Below are 24947 nucleotides of genomic sequence, written 5' to 3' on the forward strand. Positions count from 1 at the left end.
TTAAGGATGATAATTAGAGAACAGTGACTGTTTCTACAAATAGAAATCTGACATATAGAGTTGACACTTTTCTGTTCCAAACTATTCCATACATCTATTCTCCCATTTATCTATCAAGTCTATTCCATACATCTATTCTCCCATTTATCTATCAAGTCTATTCCAAACATCCATTCTCCCATTTATCTATCAAGTCTATTCCAAACATCCATTCTCCCATTTATGTATCAAGTCTATTCCATACATCTATTCTCCCATTTATCTATCAAGTCTATTCCATACATCCATTCTCCCATTTATGTATCAAGTCTATTCCATACATCTATTCTCCCATTTATCTATCAAATCTATTCCATACATCTATTCTCCCATTTATCTATCAAGTCTATTCCAAACATCCATTCTCCCATTTATGTATCAAGTCTATTCCATACATCCATTCTCCCATTTATCTATCAAGTCTATTCCAAACATCCATTCTCCTATTTATCTATCTATCAAGTCTATTCCATACATCTATTCTCCCATTTATCTATCAAGTCTATTCCAAACATCGATTCTCCCATTTATCTATCAAATCTATTCCAAACATTATTCTCCCATATATCTAACAAGACTATTCCATATATCTATCAAGACTATTCCATAAATCTATCTCTAGCCACACTGACAAAGGCCCAGGTGTAGTACAGGCAGAGGGCCGGGGCAGCGGGCCAGGGCAGCTAGTGAATGCAGACAGCAGGTGCTGGCTACACTGTGTTGCTGACGTGGCATCTGAGGACTCTCACCTGCCTCCCCTTAAATAAAGAGGCTTTTTGATGCCGCACAAACACAAGCACATTGTTGGGCTGCCACTGACTGGACACGCAAACAGCATCTGCCACTGCCTAACCAACTGGTAGCCTTTAGTACTGTGACAGGAGCCAGATCCGGCACACTAGCATCAGCCTGGGCAGCTAATGCTATGCCTGTTCAGAGATTAGGACACGTTTCTGCACAGACTTCTGAGCAAGTGAATACTATGCCTGTTCAGAGATTAGGATACGTTTCTGCACAGACTTCTGAGCAAGTGAATGCTATGCCTGTTCAGAGATTAGGATACGTTTCTGCACAGACTTCTGAGCAAGTGAATACTATGCCTGTTCAGAGATTGGGCTACTGTTCTGCAGTTCAGCAGTTCACTAATACGTTTCTGTACAGACCTCTGAGCAAGTGAATGCTATAACAGATATGGTATTGTTTGTGTGGTCTTTGTCTCCAGAAAAGGTCCCCTGAACAAATGGTTTGTGCATCATCTTGACTTGATGTCAATTAGAAATAGTTGCAGGAAAATGTGAGTAACCAGAGCAGATCAAGGACAATGCATTGTTTCTCTCCAGACTAATGCAGAAGTTATTAGTCCGTCCACCACCTGCACTGTGTAAACCAAATACAATACGCCCCCAGTCACACAGACAGGATGTTGACCTGGAGATGTTTTGGGAGGGTCTGGCAGCAGATGAGCTCAAGAGTCTAGTTGGAGCATCCCTTCCTTTGATTTAGTAAGGGGACCGGACTCACCAAGTATTCACTCTGGCCCTGTCCATACTTGGATCTGACGTAGAGACAAAATGTCTGACTGAACGTTGACCTGGCTGCAGCCCTTTGATCCAATGGGAGAAGCAGCAGTGAGCGTCGATCCACTATGAACACTTTTTTTTTTCAGCTGGAACTTCTGAGGGAAACTTTATTTAACCGGAGGGAACTTTATTTAACCGGAGGGAACTTTATTTAACCGGAGGGAACTTTATTTAACCGGAGGGAACTTTATTTAACCGGAGGGAACTTTATTTAACCGGAGGGAACTTTATTTAACCGGAGGGAACTTTATTTAACCGGAGGGAACTTTATTTAACCGGAGGGAACTTTATTTGTGGTGTCATGTACAGTACAAGCACATACAAATCACACAGGACTGCAAAGTAGGACCTGGATAGAACAACATGTACTGTAGCGAACCGTCCCTCCTCAGCTAGCTAGCGCTGCATCAGGCCAGCCTTCCATTACAACCCTACACAGTGTCTATGAGAGAAACTGTGCTTGGCTCTGGCTCTGCCTGGGGGAGATAAGGAGTGTTGAGAAGAAGCAGAGGGAAGTTGGTTAGCATTCCTCTACATAGACGCCAATTGGTTGAAGCAAATCGTTCAATTTCATGACAGCTCAGTCATTTTTTTTTTGGGGGGGGGGGGGGGGGGGTACAGGTTAGTGCACTGGCATGTACACTACATGTATAGTAATAGGACTTCTGAGAACACTTTAGAAGATGACTAGTAATATAGTGTGTGTGTGTGTGTGTGCGCATGGTTGGAGTGAAGCTTTATTTAGGAGTTGAGGCTGGTGCGATGCACACACGTATACGAGCAGAATGCAGCCTGTGTAAAAGGGAGGACAGAGGTGTGTGGAGCTCAGACAGAGAGGAGGTCAGATCACCACAGCCGTTCTAATGAGGCTGGTCTATGTAAACAGCATTCCTGCAGAGGAAGAGATACATGTGTTCTTAACAGGTTGATCCATTACCTACCATATACATATACTACCATATCCTGTACTGCATCTATTCTACAGTTCACAGGACTCTGGTCGACTTTCACAGTTAACCAGGATTATACTTAACAACCTTATATATCATAACATTACCTACCATATACATATACTACCATATCCTGTACTGCATCTATTCTACAGTTCACAGGACTCTGGTCATCTTTCACAGTTAACCAGGATTATACTTAACAACCTTATATATCATAACATTACCTACCATATACATATACTACCATATCCTGTACTGCATCTATTCTACAGCTCACAGGACTCTGGTCGACTTTCACAGTTAACCAGGATTATACTTAACAACCTTATATATCATAACATTACCTACCATATACATATACTACCATATCCTGTACTGCATCTATTCTACAGTTCACAGGACTCTGGTCATCTTTCACAGTTAACCAGGATTATACTTAACAACCTTATATATCATAACATTACCTACCATATACATATACTACCATATCCTGTACTGCATCTATTCTACAGTTCACAGGACTCTGGTCGACTTTCACAGTTAACCAGGATTATACTTAACAACCTTATATATCATAACATTACCTACCATATACATATACTACCATATCCTGTACTGCATCTATTCTACAGTTCACAGGACTCTGGTCAACTTTCACAGTTAACCAGGATTATACTTAACAACCTTATATATCATAACATTACCTGTAGTTACTGAGGCAAGGGGCTGCCCCTAACCACCCCATATCAAGGTGATGGAAAAAGATTGAACCGTAGAAACCATTCATAGTACACACACAGTTATTACTACACTTATTCAAATGGGAGGCCCAACACAGAGCCTCCTGTTGAAAATAGTTCCTGTATGTGTGAGTCTTCCTTTCACGAGAGCCAATTCAGGACGTTCCCTGTTGAAAACATGCACGGTACAGAAGCATGTGACGTTTTCCCATAACCCAGTGTTCTCGGATTGGAGCCTATTTTAATGACGAACACCATCACAGTAAGTAGGGCCGTTTGCAGCCCACTATAATTGAGCAGTTTATCATCTCACTTCGTCATCATCTTTACATTACAAGTAGGGCTGACCCAATTAGTCGACTGGTCAATTTTTTGTTGTTGTTGAGCAGTAGCAAATATATATATACACATATATTTGTTTTCTTAAATGGCACATGAGACACCTGTCTTATTCGCGCCGATCTCAGTGAACTAATCCATTGCGGAGGCCGTGGGGATGGCTCAGTCCAGGAAGAAGGGGAGTGTGGCTAAAATGCACATCTGGCTCCAGAATGCCCTTCTCCCGCCAATTTGTGCCCATTCATTGTTTCATCATTTCCTTTAATTTCCCCATTACATATATCACCAGTAGTACATTTACCATTAATTCCTATATTTTCTAATCTACAATGTTTGTTTGGTTACGGTCATTTCTGTTCATGCATTTAATATATTATTATTTTACAGTCTTTTACCGTTCTCATAGTGGACACGTTGTTTGCCGAGCGCACAACCTATGCTACCCTTGTGAGAAACACGTTTAGGTTCATTTCATTCCATTTGACGAGTTTAGTCATTGTCTTTTGTTTGGAGCAATCATGTGAATGTTGAGTAAGGACGCGCACCTGATTACTCATAGAAGTAGCCTATGGCTACCTGGCCTGATTACTCATAGAAGTAGCCTATGGCTACCTGGCCTGGGCGCTGATGGAGGCATATAAACAGTGGTGGGAAAAGTACCCAACAGTTACTTTGAGTAAAAGTAAAGTTATCTTAAGAGAAAATGGCTCAAGTAAAAGTAAGTCACCCAGTGAAATACTAATTGAGTAAAAGTATTTGGTTTAAAATATATTTAAGTAGCAAAAGTAAAAATCATGTCAAATTCCTTATATTAAGCAAACCAGAAGGCACCATGTTCTTGTTTTTTTAATTTACTGAAATCCAGGGGCACACCCTATACACTCCAGACACTCCAGACACTCCAGACACTCCAGACACTCCAGACACTCCAGACACTCCAGACACTCCAGACACTCCGACACTCCAGACACTCCGACACTCCAGACACTCCAGACATAATTTACAAACAAAGCATTTGTGTTTAGTGAGTAAGCCAGATCAGAGGCCAGGGATGTTCGGTTGATAAGTGTGTGAATTTGACTATTTTCCTGTCCTGCTAAGCATTCAAAATGGACTTTTGGGTGTCAAGTAAAATGCATGGAGTAAAAATTACAATATTCTCTTAAGGAATGTAAGTAAAAGCAGTAAAAAACATAAATAAGTAAAGTAAAGTACAGATTCCCAAAAAAACTACTCAAGCAGTACTTTCAAGTATTTTTACACCAATGCATATGAATGTCCCCTTTTGGGGATCTGACAGTATTTCTGATTGGCTTAATGCACCACCATCACTAATGAGCTGTGGAGCTTCTCAAAGTAATGTTTTCATCACCTCAAACAGCCAGCAAACAACATATGTTTTTACATCCACTGAGAATGACAATAGTTCCTCAATGTATTCCAGCTCGCTTCGTTTCGATAACTACTCAGCATGAAAGTGCAAAAATGTAATGCTCTAATAAAATAGGCCGACATGATTACTTATTATCCCTTGTGTAAATAGCCTACAGCGGTGTCTGTCCCACTGGAAACTGAGGGCCCAGAATATTTTACACAATGTCGGGCTTCATATTTGCAGGCTTCATATTAGGCTTCATATCTGTTGGCTTCATATACTTTTAAAAGGTTCGTATCATTTTCATTTAGATTGATTTTTGATTAACCACATGACAATGATTTTGAGATACAAAGAGGTTGTTGATAAATGTAATGAAAGTGTTCCATGAACATGTGCATATGAAAACCAAAACTGGCATGCAGATTGGGATTTTTTTTATACATTTGCAAAATGTTCTAAAAAAACAGTTTTTTCCACTTTGTCATTATGGGGTAATGTGTGTAGATTGATTAGGAAAAACTGTAATTGAATACAGTTTAGAATGAGGCTGTAACATAACAAAATGTGGAAAAAGTCAAGGGGTCTGAATACTTTCCAAATGCACTGTATAGTGTGTCTATATATGGACAAATTCTCGTTTTAACATTTCTACTAATCGATTGGTTGAAAAAACAAAAAACGTTCATTTTTTTCTCGAGACAGCACTAATTACAACCACAGGGATTGAATCCATTTAGCTTGTTTATTTCCTGAAGTGGATCATCTCTGACATGTATATGATCTTAATGAGGCAGACAACTAGAACTACTAGAATGTCTGACACAGAACCAGTCACACCAGCAACCTAATGGGGTGAGAGAATAACACAGGAGAGTGGGAGTATAATCACAACTTCAGCCTTTTCTGTCATCTATACGATGTTAGGAGAAACTGGAACTGACCCTGTATCTGCTGACTGTTTAGTCAACCAGTCAATACTGTAAGACTACAGTTACAATACCTTGTGTAACCTCGTACGAGCACACAAACACACACCCCAGGGCCTCAACACACACCCTTTCGACACACACACACACACACAAAATGGACACACCAGATTCTACACCAGAAAGCCGAGAGCTCAATGGATCCCAATCTGTCTGGTCTTTCTGTTGCCAAGGGGAATGAAAAACAACCCCTTCCAGTGGACAGTAAAGCCCCCCCTCCCATGTCTGCTGCTGACCCCGCCCTGTGTGGAGGGAGACATACAGTACAGCCCTAATCCTGCAGAGCATTACAGGGCTAGGGGGGTTGGTATTACATGTGCTCTGTGTGTGTGTGTGTGTGTGTGTGTGTGTGTGTGTGTGTGTGTGTGTGTGTGTGTGTGTGTGTGTGTGTGTGAGAGAGAGAAGGGTAGTGATGAGGGATAGCGCAGAGAGGAGAAGCTGCTGACCTGGGCCGACTCACTCCGGGAGTGTTTCTGTTGGCTGTACATACAAGGGGGAGTACAATAGTAGCATTGGGCCAAATAATCATTACAGCAGCTCCATCCACAGACAGTAACTAGCCTGACCCTCCAGACTCCTTACAGCAGCTCCATCCACAGACAGTAACTAGCCTGACCCTCCAGACTCCTTACAGCAGCTCCATCCACAGACAGTAACTAGCCTGACCCTCCAGACTCCTTACAGCAGCTCCATCCACAGACAGTAACTAGCCTGACCCTCCAGACTCCTTACAGCAGCTCCATCCACAGACAGTAACTAGCCTGACCCTCCAGACTCATCACAGCAGCTCCATTCACAGACAGTAACTAGCCTGACCCTCCAGACTCCTCACAGCAGCTCTATCCACAGACAGCAACTAGCCTGACCCTCCAGACTCCTCACAGCAGCTCCATTCACAGACAGTAACTAGCCTGACCCTCCAGACTCCTCACAGCAGCTCTATCCACAGACAGTAACTAGCCTGACCCTCCAGACTCCTTACAGCAGCTCCATCCACAGACAGTAACTAGCCTGACCCTCCAGACTCCCTACAGCAGCTCCATCCACAGACAGTAACTAACCTGACCCTCCAGACTCCTTACAGCAGCTCCATCCACAGACAGTAACTAGCCTGACCCTCCAGACTCCTCACAGCAGCTTCATTCACAGACAGTAACTAGCCTGACCCTCCAGGCTCCTTACAGCAGCTCCATCCACAGACAGTAACTAGCCTGACCCTCCAGACTCCTTACAGCAGCTCCATCCACAGACAGTAACTAGCCTGACCCTCCAGACTCCTTACAGCAGCTCCATCCACAGACAGTAACTAGCCTGACCCTCCAGACTCCTCACAGCAGCTCTATCCACAGACAGTAACTAGCCTGACCCTCCAGACTCCTCACAGCAGCTCCATCCACAGACAGTAACTAGCCTGACCCTCCAGACTCCTCACAGCAGCTCTATCCACAGACAGTAACTAGCCTGACCCTCCAGACTCCTCACAGCAGCTCTATCCACAGACAGTAACTAGCCTGACCCTCCAGACTCCTCACTGCAGCTCCATCCACAGACAGTAACTAGTCGGTTGTCTTCTACAGAGATCATTTTCTTGAATCCATGTTTTAGGGGGAACAGTCTGCAAAGTAGGCCACATTTCAATCAAAGCAAGTTGCATGATCCCGATTCCTCAGCGGTGAGTGTGGGTCTACTTACTAACTGTGTCTGACCTGGACTTCAAACCATATATCTCCTGGTCACCATCCTATTCTCCAACCACTAGCTCACACTGCAGGCTGATAGAGAGAAGAAGCTAAAAGGCAACCAGACTAAATAGATAAAACATCTTCAAATCTAATGAACGGTTTTGTTACGTCACTAAGTCACACGGAAGGAGTTTTTATTTTTTATTTATTTAACCAGGCAAGTCAGATAAGAACAAATTCTTATTTACAATGACGGCCTACCCGGGCCAATCCCGGACGACGGTCAGTTGTGATACAGCCTGGAATCTAACCAGTGTCCGTAGTGACGCCTCTTGCACTGAGATGCTGTGCCTTAGAAGGCTGCGCCACTCGGGAGCCCTCACAGAGTTGATCTGTGTGTGTGTGTGTGTGTGTGTGTGTGTGTGTGTGTGTGTGTGTGTGTGTGTAAATTAGAGGAAGCTGTGCACACACACTAACAGCAGTGCCAGGAGCCTTGAAGCGGGCTCCAGTGTAGCCCCCAGCTGCTCCCACACTAAGGCCCTGTGACAGCTCCTTATTCTTCAAAGGCAGACAATGATGAGGCAACCACAGAAAGAGTAATAAGTAATAAGTCACCCTGGACTCTGCCTGCTCCTGACTCGCTCCCAGGGAAGCCAGCTGTCTCCACTCACATCTACAGGTAGCCCAGAACTAGTCTTTTTCCAATGAGAGATTATTTCTTGAAGTGCTAGAAAACTTGTGTCTTAATATGTGTCATCCTTAATTCATCTATACTCCCTCCCCTTCACTGAAGTGACATATAGGCTTTCTTGTTTATCTCAAATTGATGCCATGTTCCCACAGCTGTTTTTTATTATGATGGCTTTTTAATCGCGGGATAAAAACTAATCTTGACCGCAGGCCAATTGTCTTGGACAGGTAGAAAAAGTATTCTGTTGGTGAAAATGTTGTAAAACAAAATGTAAATTATCACAATGTATCATTGTTGTTGCAGCTTAGTTTATAATGACATTTGATTAATACTAAACCTGTCTAAGTAATACTAAACCTGTCTAACTAATACTAAACCTGGTTAAGTAATACTAAACCTGTCTAACCAATACTAAACCTGGCTAACTAATACTAAACCTGGCTAACTAATACTAAGCCTGGCTAACTAATACTAAACCTGTCTAACTAATACTAAACCTGTCTAACTAATACTAAACATGGTATTAAACGTATTCGGTAAACCATCTCTAAACCAACATTCCAACAACCATGGGTCTAACATATCTTCAACGTGTGTGTGTGTGTGTGGGGGGGGGGGGGGGGTCTTTAACAGACACTCCATCTGGATTGGAGTGGTAGTTATGCAGCCAGGAAGGTCTGTCTACAGGCTAGAGCTGAACAAGTCAACGGGCTGTCCTATCTGGCCCATCCTATCTGGCCCTTATCTCTGCAATCTGCCCACCCTTTCCCTCCCAGAGCACAGGGCCAGGAGCATGAGCTGACCCATCAATCTGTCAAGACTGTTTGCACTCTGCTTGTACATGTCACGTTGACTATAGTGTGTGTGAGGCAAACCACTACGTTGAGCGTTTGATAAACATGTCAGTTATCTCCAAGACGATACACTGGTTTCCTGAACTGGCCTGTCATTACTGATGAGCAGTAGTTTTGAGGAAGTGGAACAGCTTGGTTGTTCTGAGGTGGATTCCAATGTAGTTCAAGTTGCCAATGCTAAATATCTTGTCCCCATAAGGTTCTGCTGTGTCTAGGAAAGAAATGTAAACAATGTTCGGAAATTATGGACAGCGGCTAGGTGCCAGATGGAGGAGGACAGGAGGGGAAAGATGGAACCATTAGAGGAGGACAGGAGGAGAAAGATGGAACCATTAGAGGACAGGAGGGGAAAGATGGAACCATTAGAGGAGGACAGGAGGAGAAAGATGGAACCATTAGAGGAGGACAGGAGGAGAAAGATGGAACCATTAGAGGACAGGAGGGGAAAGATGGAACCATTAGAGGAGGACAGGAGGAGAAAGATGGAACCATTAGAGGAGGACAGGAGGAGAAAGATGGAACCATTAGAGGAGGACAGGAGGAGAAAGATGGAACCATTAGAGGAGGACAGGAGGGGAAAGATGGAACCATTAGAGGAGGACAGGAGGGGAAAGATGGAACCATTAGAGGACAGGAGATGGAACAATCTACTAGAGGTCGACCGATTATGATTTTTCAACGACGATACCGATTATTGGAGGACCAAAAAAAGCTGATGCCGATTAAATCGGCAGATTTAAAAATATATATATTTGTATAAACAAAGTGTTGGAGAAGTAAAAGTGCAATATGTGTCATGTAAGAAAGCTAATGTTTAAGTTCCTTGCTCAGAACATGAGAACATATGAAAGCTGGTGGTTCCTTTTAACATGAGTCTTCAATATTCCCAGGTAAGAAGTTTTAGGTTGTAGTTATTATAGGAATTATAGGACTATTTCTCTCTATACCATTTGTATTTCATTAACCTTTGACTATTGGATGTTCTTATAGGCACTTTGCCAGTGTAACAGTATACCTTCCGTCCCTCTCCTCGCTCCTACCTAGGCTCGAACCAGGAACACATCGACGACAGCCACTCTCGAAGCAGCGTTACCCATGCAGAGCAAGGGGAACAACCACTCCAAGTCTCCGAGCGAGTGACGTTTGAAACGCTATTAGCGCACACCCCGCTAACTAGCTAGCCATTTCACATCGGTTACACCAGCCTAACCTCGGGAGTTGATAGGCTTGAAGTCATAAACAGCGCTGTGGTTGCGAAGAGCAGCTGTCAAAACGCACAAAATTGCTGTTTGACTGAATGCTTACGTGCCTGCTGGTGCCTACCACCGCTCAGTCAGACTGCTCTATCAAATCATAGACTTAATTATAATATAATAACACACAGGAATACGAGCCTTAGGTCATTAATATGGTCGAATCGGGAAACTATCATCTCGAAAACAAGACGTTTATTCTTTCAGTGTAATACGGAACCGTTCCGTATTTTATCTAACGGGTGGCATCCATAAGTCTAAATATTCCTGTTACATTGCACAACCTTCAATGTTATGTCATAATTACGTAACATTCTGGCAAATTAGGCGGCTCAAACTGTTGCATATACACTGACTCTGCGTGCAATGAACGCAAGAGAAGTGACACAATTTCACCTGGTTAATATTGCCTGCTAACCTGGATATATTTGATCTAAATATGCAGGTTTAAAAATATATACTTCTGTGTATTGATTTTAAGAAAGGCAATGATGTTTATGGTTAGGAACACATTGAAGCAACGATACGCACCGCATCAATTATATGCAACGCAGGACACGCTAGATAAACTAGTAATATCATCAACCATGTGTAGTTAACTAGTGATTATGATTGAATGATTGATTTTTGTAAGATAAGTTTAATGCTAGCTAGCAACTTACCTTGGCTTCTACTGTATTCGCGTAACAGGCAGGCTCCTCGTGGAGTGCAATATAATCAGGTGGTTAGAGCTTTGGACTAGTTAACTGTAAGGTTGCAAGATTGAATCCCCCGAGCTGACGTAGTAAAAATCTGTCATTCTGCCCCTGAACGAGGCAGTTAACCCACCGTTCCTAGGCCGTCATTGAAAATAAGAATGTGTTCTTAACTGACTTGCCTAGTTAAATAAAGATTAAATTAAAGGTGTAAAAAACATTTTTTTAAATTAAATGTAAAAGAAAAATTAAAATCTGCCAAATCGGTGTCCAAAAATACCGATTTCCAATTGTTATGAAAACTTGAAATCTGCCCTAATTAATCGTCCATTCCGATTAATCGGTCGACCTCTACAATCTACATCCCACATTCATTGTCATCCTTCAGTGATCCCTACACACTACTCACAGCAGTATGCGACCTAGAAACATGACCGTGCCACTCAGTAGTTGCCAGAGACATGCGCCTGGCTGATGGCAGCTTGAGTCTCAATATTCATCTCAATCAATCCAAAGCTTGATTAATTTGAGCACTTGAGAGACAGGGCATGTCAGGAGTTAACAGCTAACTGTTGGTGTTGGCAGAGCTCCAAACAGAGTAAAGCCTCTCGTAAGTGATATCTTCCATCAAGCGTTAACATCCTGTCTGTGCCAGTGGCCCCAGGGTGAGCTTCTCAACTGACAGCCATTGGAAAATGAGTGTGTGCTCAGCTTTGGTTTTGCAACAGTAATATAGAAATCCCCAGAAGGAAATATGTTTATTTATTTAACCTTTATTTAACTAGGCAAGTCAGTTAAGAACAAATTCTTATTTACAATGGACGGCCTACCCCGGCCAAACCCTAACGACGCTGGGCCAATTGTGCGCCACCCTATGGTACTCCCAATCACGGCCGTTAGTGATACAGCCTGGTATCCTGCTTATCCAACCTCATCCGCTGTGTTTAATAAGCAGTGCTACCACTTCAACAAAGCTCAATGATAAACTATTGAATCGCTTCAACCATTTATGGCCATTAGCAAATGCAGTGCGCTAATGAGCCATTCGCTTAAACAGCCTCCATAACGTTACTGTTTGTGGTAGGCCTTTATTTAGCGCATGAGCTATATGCTTGAAGGGAGTGTCTCATACTATCTCAAGGCTAGAGCCAAGAGAATACTGTGCATCATAAATCACATCTGTCAGAACAATGCTAGCAGGTATGTTGCTATATTCTCATTATGGATTTCTATGTTCGCAAATGTTGACCTTGAGCCTAGACTTAACGGAGGTAAACTAGTGGTTAGACAGGTAACACTACTCTATAGTCTCTGTTGTAGGTCCAGCTGAATGGCTATGCCACTGGATATATGTACATACTGGCTGCCTGAATAGTGCTTGACAGCTGGACCAAAGGATAGACGTGAGCTAGTCAGAGGGCTCTGACATTAGCGTAAAGACCAGAAGCACATTGTTCTCTCAGGAGTGAAATGGTAGCCGACCAAGCCCCCCTCCCCATGTTTGAGTGGGAGTCAAGTCAAGGTAATGTACCATCAAAGGGAGGGAGAGAGGAATGAAAAGACAGGAAGATCTCTATTGCAGACTCCTCGCGTCCTTCTTAAAACCCATTGGATGAGAAAGCCAGAGGTCCCTCCCCTCTGACCTTCTGCTCCAATAGGTTTTGAGAAAGAGGCGAGGAGAGAGGAGTATGGAATGGAGACACTCCCAGTTTCTTAATTCAACCTTAACAGCAGTCTTAAAAGCTCTGTTAAGAATATTAGAGGGAAGCAGGATTCTGTTCCACACAACTAGCGCTTAGAAATGCACCTAGGATGAATAGATTCTTGATTTAAACAGAGTTCACACAGCTACTTCCCTATACCTCTTAAAGCCACAGTCCCTTTTTGAGTGATCCAAGGTTACACTGTCGGGGTGAGGTGTGTTCCATCTCCAAGGTTAGACTGTCGGGGTGAGATGTGTTCCATCTCCAAGGTTAGACTGTCGGGGGTGAGATGTGTTCCATCTCCAAGGTTAGACTGTCGGGGTGAGATGTGTTCCATCTCCAAGGTTAGACTGTCGGGGTGAGATGTGTTCCGTCTCCAAGGTTAGACTGTCGGGGTGAGATGTGTTCCATCTCCAAGGTTAGACTGTCGGGGTGAGATGTGTTCCATCTCCAAGGTTAGACTGTCGGGGTGAGATGTGTTCCATCTCCAAGGTTAGACTGTCGGGGTGAGATGTGTTCCATCTCCAAGGTTAGACTGTCGGGGTGAGATGTGTTCCATCTCCAAGGTTAGACTGTCGGGGTGAGATGTGTTCCATCTCCAAAGTTAGACTGTCGGGGTGAGATGTGTTCCATCTCCAAGGTTAGACTGTCGGGGTGAGATGTGTTCCATCTCCAAGGTTGGGGCCAGTTCCATGGTCAGTGATCATGAGCAAAGGAGACGAGGAAAGGAAGACATCAATATTGGTACGAGTCAGCTATAGAGTGGACTGGACTAGGCCCTAGTTCCCCCTCTCCTAGTTCCCTTAGTCCCCCTCTCCTAGTTCCCCTTAGTCCCCCTCTCCTAGTTCCCTTAGTCCCCCTCTCCTAGTTCCCTTAGTCCCCCTCTCCTAGTTCCCTTAGTCCCCCTCTCCTAGTTCCCTTAGTCCCCCTCTCCTAGTTCCCTTAGTCCCCCTCTCCTAGTTCCCTTAGTCCCCCTGTCCTGGGCCCTAGCATTACTAATCAGTAAAGGGCAGATACACAATCTCACTGTGCAAACAATTAAATGCTGCACCTCCGCCCTCAAAAACCACTCAATTGTGCCAGCTTGTTAGAGATTAACCCACAGGGCTTACACATTAGCTGTCCAGAGTGGGAGACACACACATGAGCTGTCCAGAGTGGGAGACACACACATGAGCTGTCCAGAGTGGGAGACACACACATGAGCTGTCCAGAGTGGGAGACACACACATGAGCTGTCCAGAGTGGGAGACACACACATTAGCTGTCCAGAGTGGGAGACACACACATTAGCTGTCCAGAGTGGGAGACACACACATGAGCTGTCCAGAGTGGGAGACACACACATGAACTGTCCAGAGTGGGAGACACACACATGAACTGTCCAGAGTGGGAGACACACACATTCGCTGTCCAGAGTGGGAGACACACACATGAACTGTCCAGAGTGGGAGACACACACATGAGCTGTCCAGAGTGGGAGACACACACATGAACTGTCCAGAGTGGGAGACACACACATTAGCTGTCCAGAGTGGGAGTGGGTTTAACAGTACGACTGGATGAATCTACAGGAATAGTTCTCCCTCAAACACTTGACTTGTAATAGGCCTACAGTATAGGTGTTAATGTTCTCAAATAAAACGAGGCAAGTGAGGACTGTACACCAATCAGGGTCAGGGTTGACCAAAACACCTGCTTGTCCAGTTCTTACAATTAGTTCAGAACACTAAAACGGTACACTTTCCAAAGCCACCGAAAACAATATACTCCTCAGTCACACAGTATGAGTGTGGTGCCACTCTGAAGTCCTCCTCAAGGAATGTCATAAGGAATGTGTACACGCCCACGTTCAATGAAACCCAAGCTACTGTAAACAGACTGTGGTCAGACGGCGAACCACCGAGACGGAAAAAAGACCATAGTTGCCAGGCTGTGTGGCTGTAGTTGCCAGGGTATTCTGGTGAAATAAGGTGCAGGTGTTGTTGTTGTGTGACATACAGATGAACGACAGAGGATGTGGGGAGGGGGGTACTTTTCTAGGGCCTGTAAATCCCTCTGGAATGTTCAGAAATAGAGGGTGCCCCAAAATAACCTACAGGGCTTGTTATTCAGACAACCTACGCCTCTGACAAAGGTAGCACAACTCAGTAATAAACAACTCATTTTGAGTTTGTCCTTCTTTCCAAGCTCTGTTGCCGCCCATCTCAACAGGTTCAGAATATATTTTGATTGAACTATTATGTAGTGACAACCTTGGACGGCGCTTTGCCTTCCGGTCTGGTATCCAAAAACAAGGAGGAGACAGTGAAACAAGAAGGTACAACTGTAGCCATTCAGAAGCTGCTGTGGGCAGAGGAACAAGCTCCTCTTGTGTACAATATAATCCCTGCACAGCTGGATGAAAACTGCAATAAAGCCTTCTATAGAGCAGTAGAACTCTGGCCACAGGGACAGCTGGGGCCAGACACTGTTGCATAAGAACACACAGCTCATCCCATCTATTAGGTACAAGCCAACAGAGTCTGAACACACAGCTCATCCCGTCTATCAGGTACAAACCAGGTCGATCATAGAGCAACGGTTTCTTCATTACTGGAAACTGTTTTTATTGCACCATCAACCACAGCTGCTGTACAACTACACTACACACAGTTCATAGACTGATAGGAGGCACTGTAGACTGGCTGACACAACCGGCACTGTAGACTGGCTGACACAACCGGCACTGTAGACTGGCTGACACAAACGGCACTGTAGACTGGCTGACACAAACGGCACTGTAGACTGGCTGACACAAACGGCACTGTAGACTGGCTGACACAAACGGCACTGTAGACTGGCTGACACAAACGGCACTGTAGACTGGCTGACACAAACGGCACTGTAGACTGGCTGACACAAACGGCACTGTAGACTGGCTGACACAAACGGCACTGTAGACTGGCTGACACAAACGGCACTGTAGACTGGCTGACACAAACGGCACTGTAGACTGGCTGACACAAACGGCACTGTAGACTGGCTGACACAAACGGCACTGTAGACTGGCTGACACAAACGGCACTGTAGACTGGCTGACACAAACGGCACTGTAGACTGGCTGACACAAACGGCACTGTAGACTGGCTGACACAAACGGCACTGTAGACTGGCTGACACAAACGGCACTGTAGACTGGCTGACACAAACAGCACTGTAGACTGGCTGACACAAACAGCACTGTAGACTGGCTGACACAAACAGCACTGTAGACTGGCTGACACAAACAGCACTGTAGACTGGCTGACACAAACAGCACTGTAGACTGGCTGACACAAACAGCACTGTAGACTGGCTGACACAAACAGCACTGTAGACTGGCTGACACAAACAGCACTGTAGACTGGCTGACACAAACGGCACTGTAGACTGGCTGACACAAACAGCACTGTAGACTGGCTGACACAAACTGCACTGTAGACTGGCTGACTGAAACAGAACAAAAGCATTTTGGCTCATTTTGTATCCACGAGAGGAAAATAGCACCAGAAAACTAACCATCACTGTTACAAATTCCAAAGGATTTTTATTGCACGGGTGTCCTTACCTCCAACACTGGCCCCGCCCCCAGAATGATCTGCTCCACCCCGCTGGCGAACCCCTTCTGGCTGAGGGCAGTCAGGTGGTGAATCAGGAAGTTGGTGCTCTGGGTCTTTCCAGAGCCGCTCTCTCCAGAGATGACGATGCACTGGTTCCTCCGTCGCTGCAGCATGGCGTGGTAAGCCACATCCGCCACGGCGTAGATGTGCGGCTCCAGGTCTCCCAGAGCGTGGTTGTCGTACATCTTGACGTACTTCGGGTTATAGATGGGGAGGAACTGGAAGGGGTTAATGACGATGAGGATGCTGCCTACGTAGGTGTAAATCCTCTCCTGGCGGAAGCGCGAGCGTAGGTTGTCCAGCAGCGAGCGCTCGTTGAGCTCCGGCAGGCAGCACAAGTCGGCGTGGTCACCCCTGACCTCCTCCTGTGGCAACAGGCCACGCTCCGTCATGCGCCGGCGCTCCTCGGTCACACGCAGCCACATCTGCAGGCTGCCGCCGTAGTGGATGGAGCCATCCAGATTCTTCTGCCGCAGCAGGAAGCGGTAGTCCTCCCCGCCGCCCGAGCCCGAGCGCTGCTCCAGAGCTCCGCGGGGCCACAACATCATCCGTTGGACGGGACAGTCGCTGGGGTTCAGGATCCATTCTTCCCCGCCAAATTCCTTGACCTCGGCTAGCACGTAGCAGCGGTCACGGTCCAGACGCAGGCGCTCCAGGCAGCGCTCGATGGCCTCGGCGGCCGTGGTGCTTTTGCGGGCGCTGACGGGGCAGTAAATGGTGCCCTCGGCCAGGGAGCCCGGATAGATGCGCAGGGTGAACTCAGAGTCCTCGTAGCGTCCTCGCCTGCCCAGCGTGCCCACGCCACCGATCCCGCCGCCGTGGCCGCCATCACGAGCACTCATGGTGTCACAGGGGTTCCCATTAGCAGTCACTTGACCTCGCACGTCCTTCACTAGGCCGGATGGGAGATTGTCTCAAGACATCACCACTGGAGGAGACAGAGAAAGAGAGGGTTGGAGATGACAAGACAACACACAGAGAGGTCAACACCGTAAATCATTCATCACCGAATCCACCACAAAATGTGCATTTCATGTTATTATGTAATCTATGAAAAATGTACAAATGAGTTTATAGCCGGCTGGCCAACATAAAGAGACTGGAACATTGAGGGATAACAGCATCTGGACCGACTAGATTACACTGCACAGCAGCAGCAGTCCATCCCCATGCCAAGACTAGCAGCTGCCAGCTTCTTCACTGAACACACAATAACACCATTCAAAACCTTAATATACACCCAAAAGTCCTGATGGGGTGACTGGTGTCCACAGAGAGAAGAGAAGAGCATTATGAGAAGGACAGATGTTTTGTCTCTGACTCACTGGACTGTCCTAAACTCATCAACACTTTGTGACAACTACTTATGTAAAAAGGCTTTATAAAATACATTTGATTGAAGGATGGACCATATAAACGGCCTAAAAATCGGTATAAACGTAGCATTAGTCTTTGTGTGTGTGTGTGTGTGTACAAACCACTAAGCCCTCTATTGTCTGGGCTCCTCTCACCTGTATACAGCTCATTCCCCTGGAGACTATACTGAAACAGAAACCATCCACAATACCTCACACAGAGTGTACACAACTACAAAGGTAGCCTAGACATTCAGGTATTCACTAGTGTTGTGTAATTTGTTTTGCATAAGCCAATGATGAGACAGCCTACAGGGAGGTGGTCGGAGACCTGGCAGTGTGGTGCCAGGACAACAACCTCTCCCTCAACGTGACCAAGACAAAGGAGATGATTGTGGACTACAGGAAAAGGAGGACCGAGTACGCCCCCATTCTCATTGACGGGGCTGTATTGGGGCAGGTTGAGAGCTTCTAGTTCCTTGGTGTCCACATCACCAACAAACTACCATGGTCCAAACTAGAGGTTGACCGATTAATCGGAATGGGTGAATAATTAAGGCCGATTTCAATTTTTCATAACAATTGGAAATCGGTATTTCTTGACACCGATTTGTTTGATTTAAAAATATATATATATATATATATATATGACACCTTTATTTAATCTTTATTTAACTAGGCAAGTCAGTTAAGAACACATTCTTATTTTCAATGACGGCCTAGGAACGGTGGGTTAACTGCCTCGTTCAGGGGCAGAATGACAGATTTTTACCTTGTCAGCTCGGGGATTCAATCTTGCAGCCTTACAGTTAACTAGTCCAACGCCCTCACCACCTGATTACATTGCACTCAACGAGGAGCCTGCCTGTTACGTGAATGCAGTAGAAGCCAAGGTAAGTTGCTAGCTAGCATTAAACTCATCTTACAAAAAACAATCAATCAATCAATCAATCATATTCACTAGTTAACTACACATGGTTGATGATATTACTAGTTTATCTATCGTGTCCTGCGTTGCATATAATCGATGCGGTGCGTATCGTTGCTCCAATGTGTTCCTAACCATGAACATCAATGCCTTTCTTAAAATCAATACACAGAAGTATATATTTTTTTAATATTTAGCTAAAAGAAATCCAGGTCAGCAGGCAATATTAACCAGGTGAAATTGTGTCACTTCTCTTGCGTTCATTGCACGCAGAGTCAGTGTATATGCAACAGTTTGGGCCGCATAATTTGCCAGAATTGTACGTAATTATGACATAACATTGAAGGTTGTGCAATGTAACAGGAATATTTAGACTTATGGCTGCCACCCGTTAGATAAAATACGGAACGTTCCGTATTTCACTGAAAGAATAAACGTCTTGTTTTCGAGATGATAGTTTCCCGATTCGACCATATTAATGACCTACGGCTTGTATTTCTGTGTGTTATTATGTTATAATTAAGTCTATGATTTAATATTTGATAGAGCAGTCTGACTGAGCGGTGGTAGGCACCAGCAGGCTCGTAAGCATTAATTCAAACAGCACTTTTTGCCAGCAGCTCTTCGCAAGCACAGCGCTGTTTATGACTTCAAGCCTATCAACTGCCGAGATTAGGCTGGTGTAACCGATGTGAAATGGCTAGCTAGTTAGCGGGGTGTGCGCTAATAGCGTTTCAAACGTCACTCGCTCTGAGACTTGGAGTGGTTGTTCCCCTTGCTCTGCATGGGTAACGCTGCTTCGAGGGTGGCTGTTGTCGATGTGTTCCTGGTTCGAGCCTAGGTAGGAGCGAGGAGAGGGATGGAAGCTATACTGTTACACTTGCAATACTAAAATGCCTATAACGACATCCAATAGTCAAAGGTTAATGAAATACAAATGGTATAGAGATAAATAGTCCTATAATTCCTATAATAACTACAACCTAAAACTTCTTACCTGGGAATATTGAAGACTCATGTTAAAAGGAACCACCAGCTTTCATATGTTCTCATGTTCTGAACAACGTTCTTAAACGTTAGCTTTCTTACATGGCACGTATTGCACTTTTACTTTCTTCTCCAACACTTTGTTTTTGCATTATTTAAACCAAATTGAACATTTTTCATTATTTATTTGAGGCTAAATTGATTTTATTGATGTTTTATATTAAGTTAAAATAAGTGTTCATTCAGTATTGTTGTAATTGTCATTATTACAAATAAATAAATCATTAGAATCGTCTGATTAATCGGTATCTGCTTTTTTTGGTCCTCCAATAATCGGTATCGGCATTGAAAAATCATAATCGGTTGACCTCTATTCCAAACACACCAAGACAGTCGTGAAGAGGGCACGACAATGCCTATTCCCCTCAGGAGACTGAAAAGATTTGGCATGGGTCCTCAGATCCTCAAAAATGTCTACAGCTGCAACATTGAGAGCATCCTGACTAGTTGCCTGGTACGGCAACTACTCACCCTCCGACCGCAAGGCACTACAGAGGGTAGTGCGTACGGCCCAGTACATCACTGGGGCCAAGCTTCCTGCCATCCAGGACCTCTATACCAGGCGGTGTCAGAGGAAGGCCTAAAAAAATTTGTCAAAGACTCCAGCCACCCTAATCAGACTGTTTTCTCTGCTGCGGCACGACAAGGAGGTACCACAGTGCCAAGTCTAGGTCCAAAAGGCTTCTTAACAGCCACAAGACTCCTGAAAATCTAATCATGACTATTTGCATTGCCCCCACCCTCATTTTTACACTACTGCTACTCTCTGTTTATCATCCATGCATATCTCTTTTACCTCTACCTACATGTACGTACATATTACCTCGACTAACCATTGCCTCCGCACGTTGACTCTATGTAGCCTCGCTACTGTTATTTTTGTTGCTCCTTAATTATTTGTTATTTTTCTTGTAATTTTTTTTTTTTTAAGTTTTACTTTTCTTAAATATGCATTGTTGGTTAAGGGCTTGTAAGTAAGCATTTCACTGTAAGGTCTACACCTGTGGTATTCGGCGCATGTGACAAACAACATTTGATTTGATGTAATTGAAACTGGGCGTACAGTCACGCCCTCCTGTATGTCGAACCATTTGAATGTAAACTTTTTGTTGTTAATCAAAATGCATTTTTGGGCAGAAATTCCGTCTGGAACATGTGAACTTTCATGGCATACAAGTTTGTTATTTAGGCACATCTGTAAATACGAATAAAATAGTTAAATTACGAGCCTAGTTGGTTTAGCCGCAGAAAAAGGCAGCAACCTTCCCGCTAGTCATGATTGGCTGAGATCATGAGCGGGCTGGACATGCAGAGAGAGGAGTTCGGATTGGTCTGCCATGTAGCATGCTTCTGTAACATGAGCTGGTCAGTGTGTGTAGGAAATACTTTCTAATGCCGTTTTTTTTTCAGAAGATATCATCTAGTAGACTGTATAAGTGTTGCTCTCCACTTTCTGCAGGGCCGAGTTTTGAAATCAGTGGAATTAGAGTATGATAGCCAAGGAGATTCTGGCAAATATGCAGACGGAGTCCCAAAAAAATCCTGTCTCCGGATTACATATTCAAACGAAGGGCAACCATGGCATCCGACACAGTGAGGGAGAAGCATCCATCCATGTATGGACACTTTGAATGTAGCTAGCTACATTCAGATATTACATGTTTCTAATTTTGTCAGAAAGTCGTTTTCATTTCAAGTGTACTTTTAGCTAGCTAGCTAACATTTGCTGGCTGTCTCGCTAGCTAATGTTACGTGTATGATCTGTGTAGTTATATTATTCATATCTCAGAGCCATTTGCATTGCTAGTTATAGCCTAATGTTAGCTAGCTAACATTGAACCTGGTTGGTTAGCTACCTGTAGACTCATGCAGGGTAGTAACGTTATGAGTTGGGATTGTGGTTCATTGTTTAGCTAGCTAGCTACATGTCTACATATGCAAGTAACCATTTCAATAGAATGTTCATGACGTCACTGCGACAACTGTCGATAGACCTAGCTGGAATAAATGAATACACCCGTAGTATAAACCAGCCTTTAGTCATGAAACCTTTGGTTGTTTAGTACATGGCCTCACATGTGAATCCTTAAAGAGCTGGGTGGGGCTAAGTCTTTAGAGGGTGTGAACGATGCTGAATGGGTGTAGACAAAGAATTATTGAATGTCCAATACCAGAGCCAATGAGAACCATTTGCCATATGAACATGATTGTGTTTACCACAATTCCTCTCACAATGGATCAGCTAGCAACATACACAGATGCTGCTTTGTCAGTCCAATATACGGTGTTATTTCTGTTGCTAAGGACAAAACTGTTCCTGCCCATAAAAACCTCTATGTGGGGAAAAAAATGAAAACAGGAAATGGAACAGGGAAGCATATAGGTGGCACGCCATCTCCAGCTGGGTCCTAATACAATGCTGCACCCTTCTCTCCAATTTCCTGCCGGCCTACATTCAACCCCCCCCCCAAATAGGTTGTGAGCAGCCTTGCCTGCATGCGTCCAACACACACAACAAACACACACACCCCTGCTAACCAGATTGTGTAAGGCTGGGCACACACACACTGGGGGTATTAATGGTGCACTTCGCAGTGTGTGTGTGTGTGTGTTTGTGTGTGTGTGTGTGTGACGGCCGGGTGGTGGAGCAGATGGCCAGTGCACTGCTTAAAGGATAGGGGTTAATAGATTTAGGGTTGTTCTCCCTCCGTGGCTGACTGGCTGGCCATGCCGAACCATGTTCACCACATCAGGTCAATCAACTAATGCTCTCCTCCAGGGAATCACCAGCCCTTAGCAATCACCACAACTGTCTGGGTGGGGTCTAGAATCTCATCTCCAGTTTGGATTGGAGATGCACAATCCTTTTATTCACAGCTGAGGTAGAGGGGAGGGACTTGTGTCAACCCAAGACTGAAGCTGATTATGGGGTGGAGTGCACAATGCTAGAGGATTGTATGTTTGCAGGGTGGCTGGTCATTCTTAAAGTACTGTGTATTGAATAGTAGTAGTACCGTACATGACAACTGTATATTCAATCAAATACAACATAGTATTCAGGTTAAAAACAGTGTAGAGTAGACAATACTCACTGATGATTACAACCAGCAATCTGTTTTTAAACTGCCATTAAAATTACATAACTATAGACCCAAGTCAACATATTCCTTCCAGCAGGAAAATGAGGCTATAGTAGTATACTCTAAAGAACAAAGTGGCCAAGACACTCGTAACCCCATAACAACACGTTACACCGTCAACACACACTGATACAGTGTCAATATGAATCAGTGAACACGGCCAGGGACAGAATATCCCATTTCTGTCGCCACATTCTGAAACTATTATCCATTTGACTGGCAAACAAACAAAAACTGAACACTCTCATTTGCTGAAGCAAATGTCCTGAGACAGAGAGAAGAGAGGGGAGAGAAGAGAGATATACAGATCGATAGACAAGGCCCTGCAAAGACAGAGAGACATAGACAGAGAGAGAATGTCTAAGCCATGATGTAATGGTGCCTGAGGACAGTGAGAGCTGCTGCTGTTTGTGGGGACTAATAGAGGTCCCGTGGTGGACCTTTTCTATTGGTGGGTTCAGTGAGACACAGCACACTGAACCCACAGGGACAAAAATGTCCCGCAGTGTGTGTGTGTCCCTTTCCAAGTTCCCTCAGTAAAAAAACTGACTCACTAACAGGGAAACAATGGGAAAGGGGTCACCCACTGGGAGGAGGGTAGAATGTATTAGTGCTGACTGATTAAATGGCTGTCGTTGTGAGAGAAGTGGAGGATGGAGTTGGGTCGGTTTAAGTTATTACGTCATGCTTTTGAGAAGCTGTGTGTCATCAACCGCAAACACACCGACAGCTGACCATGTCAGACAACGGGCATCGTTTCCTCTCCTGTATCAGTTTATTAAGAATGTGTGTATGTATGCATTTACATGGCATAGCATATATGTTCTGGACCATGCATCACCTATAGTACTGCATTAGAACCTAATGGAGAGCCAGACTCCTCCATAATATCTATACTGGTCATGTCCCTCTACAAGGGCTCCAGAGATGTGGGGAAAAAGCCACCAAACACTTAACAAGTCAGAGAAAGGAAATTGCACTTTGGACACAAAACACATTACAACAGTACATTCATACAGCCATGAAGACAAATGCAGAGAACATGGCTTGTGAAAAACAGGCATGAAACACAGAACAGAACAGTCGACTAAGCTCAATGTGCTAAGTGCTTTGGTTTGTCATAACTGGCAAAAACTCTGAGCAGCCAATAGCAAGCCTTAAATTAAAGCTTCTTATGTTTGGCATTATGGATTCTGATAGAATACAGTCAGAGGGGAGAGGCCTTAATTAACCAAACGACTCAATTCATTTCCAAAATTAAGGGTGGGCGGGGGTGTTCTATCACTGGCAGTCCTGGGCATTTATCCAGCGGAGGCAGAGAGGATCATGGGATATCTGGCTGAGTGAGAGGGGGTACAGTAAGCAGGGCAAGATCTGGTCACAAGAGCACAGTAATGAGTCTGGTGTTTGTTGGGAAAAGACAGTTGAAGAGGAGTGACATAACACAGGACTGGGCGCAAGGGGCCCCAAAACCTTTTCCCTTGTGACTCAGCGGCACCATTGTGACTCAGCGGCACCATTGTGACTCAGCAGCACCATTGTGACTCAGCGGCACCATTGTGACTCAGCGGCACCTGTTATGACCTTGTCAACAGGGATGCTACAATTCTCTGTTAAGAGAGTATTAGTGAAGCAGTGTTATCGAGCCAAGCATGGAGTCAAAGACTACTGGATTTGAGCCACTTCTACAGGAGGGAGGGCCCGTCTTATAGGCCACTTCTACAAGAGGGAGGGCCCGTCTTGTAGGCCACTTCTACAGGAGGGAGGGCCCGTCTTGTAGGCCACTTCTACAGGAGGGAGGGCCCGTCTTATAGGCCACTTCTACAGGAGGGAGGGCCCGTCTTATAGGCCACTTCTACAGGAGGGAGGGCCCGTCTTGTAGGCAACTTCTACAGGAGGGAGGGCCCGTCTTGTAGGCCACTTCAACAAGAGGGAGGGCCCGT

General features: G+C 44.7%; 1 protein-coding gene across 13 annotated transcripts in view; it reads right to left on the bottom strand.

Annotated features, from left to right (window-relative positions):
- The window catches only part of LOC110506951 (unconventional myosin-IXAa), a 196555-nt gene that overhangs the window by 142219 nt on the left and 29389 nt on the right, over positions 1-24947 (bottom strand). For all 13 annotated transcript variants that reach the window (XM_036963813.1, XM_036963820.1, XM_036963823.1 and 10 more), the window contains exon 2: positions 16483-17462. In XM_036963813.1, coding sequence (XP_036819708.1) covers positions 16483-17376 — 894 coding nt within the window. In that variant the 5' untranslated portion in view covers positions 17377-17462. The remainder of the gene's footprint in view (positions 1-16482; positions 17463-24947) is intronic.

Source organism: Oncorhynchus mykiss, chromosome 26 (assembly GCF_013265735.2).
Source record: "Oncorhynchus mykiss isolate Arlee chromosome 26, USDA_OmykA_1.1, whole genome shotgun sequence".
NCBI classification, from domain to species: Eukaryota; Metazoa; Chordata; class Actinopteri; order Salmoniformes; family Salmonidae; genus Oncorhynchus; species Oncorhynchus mykiss.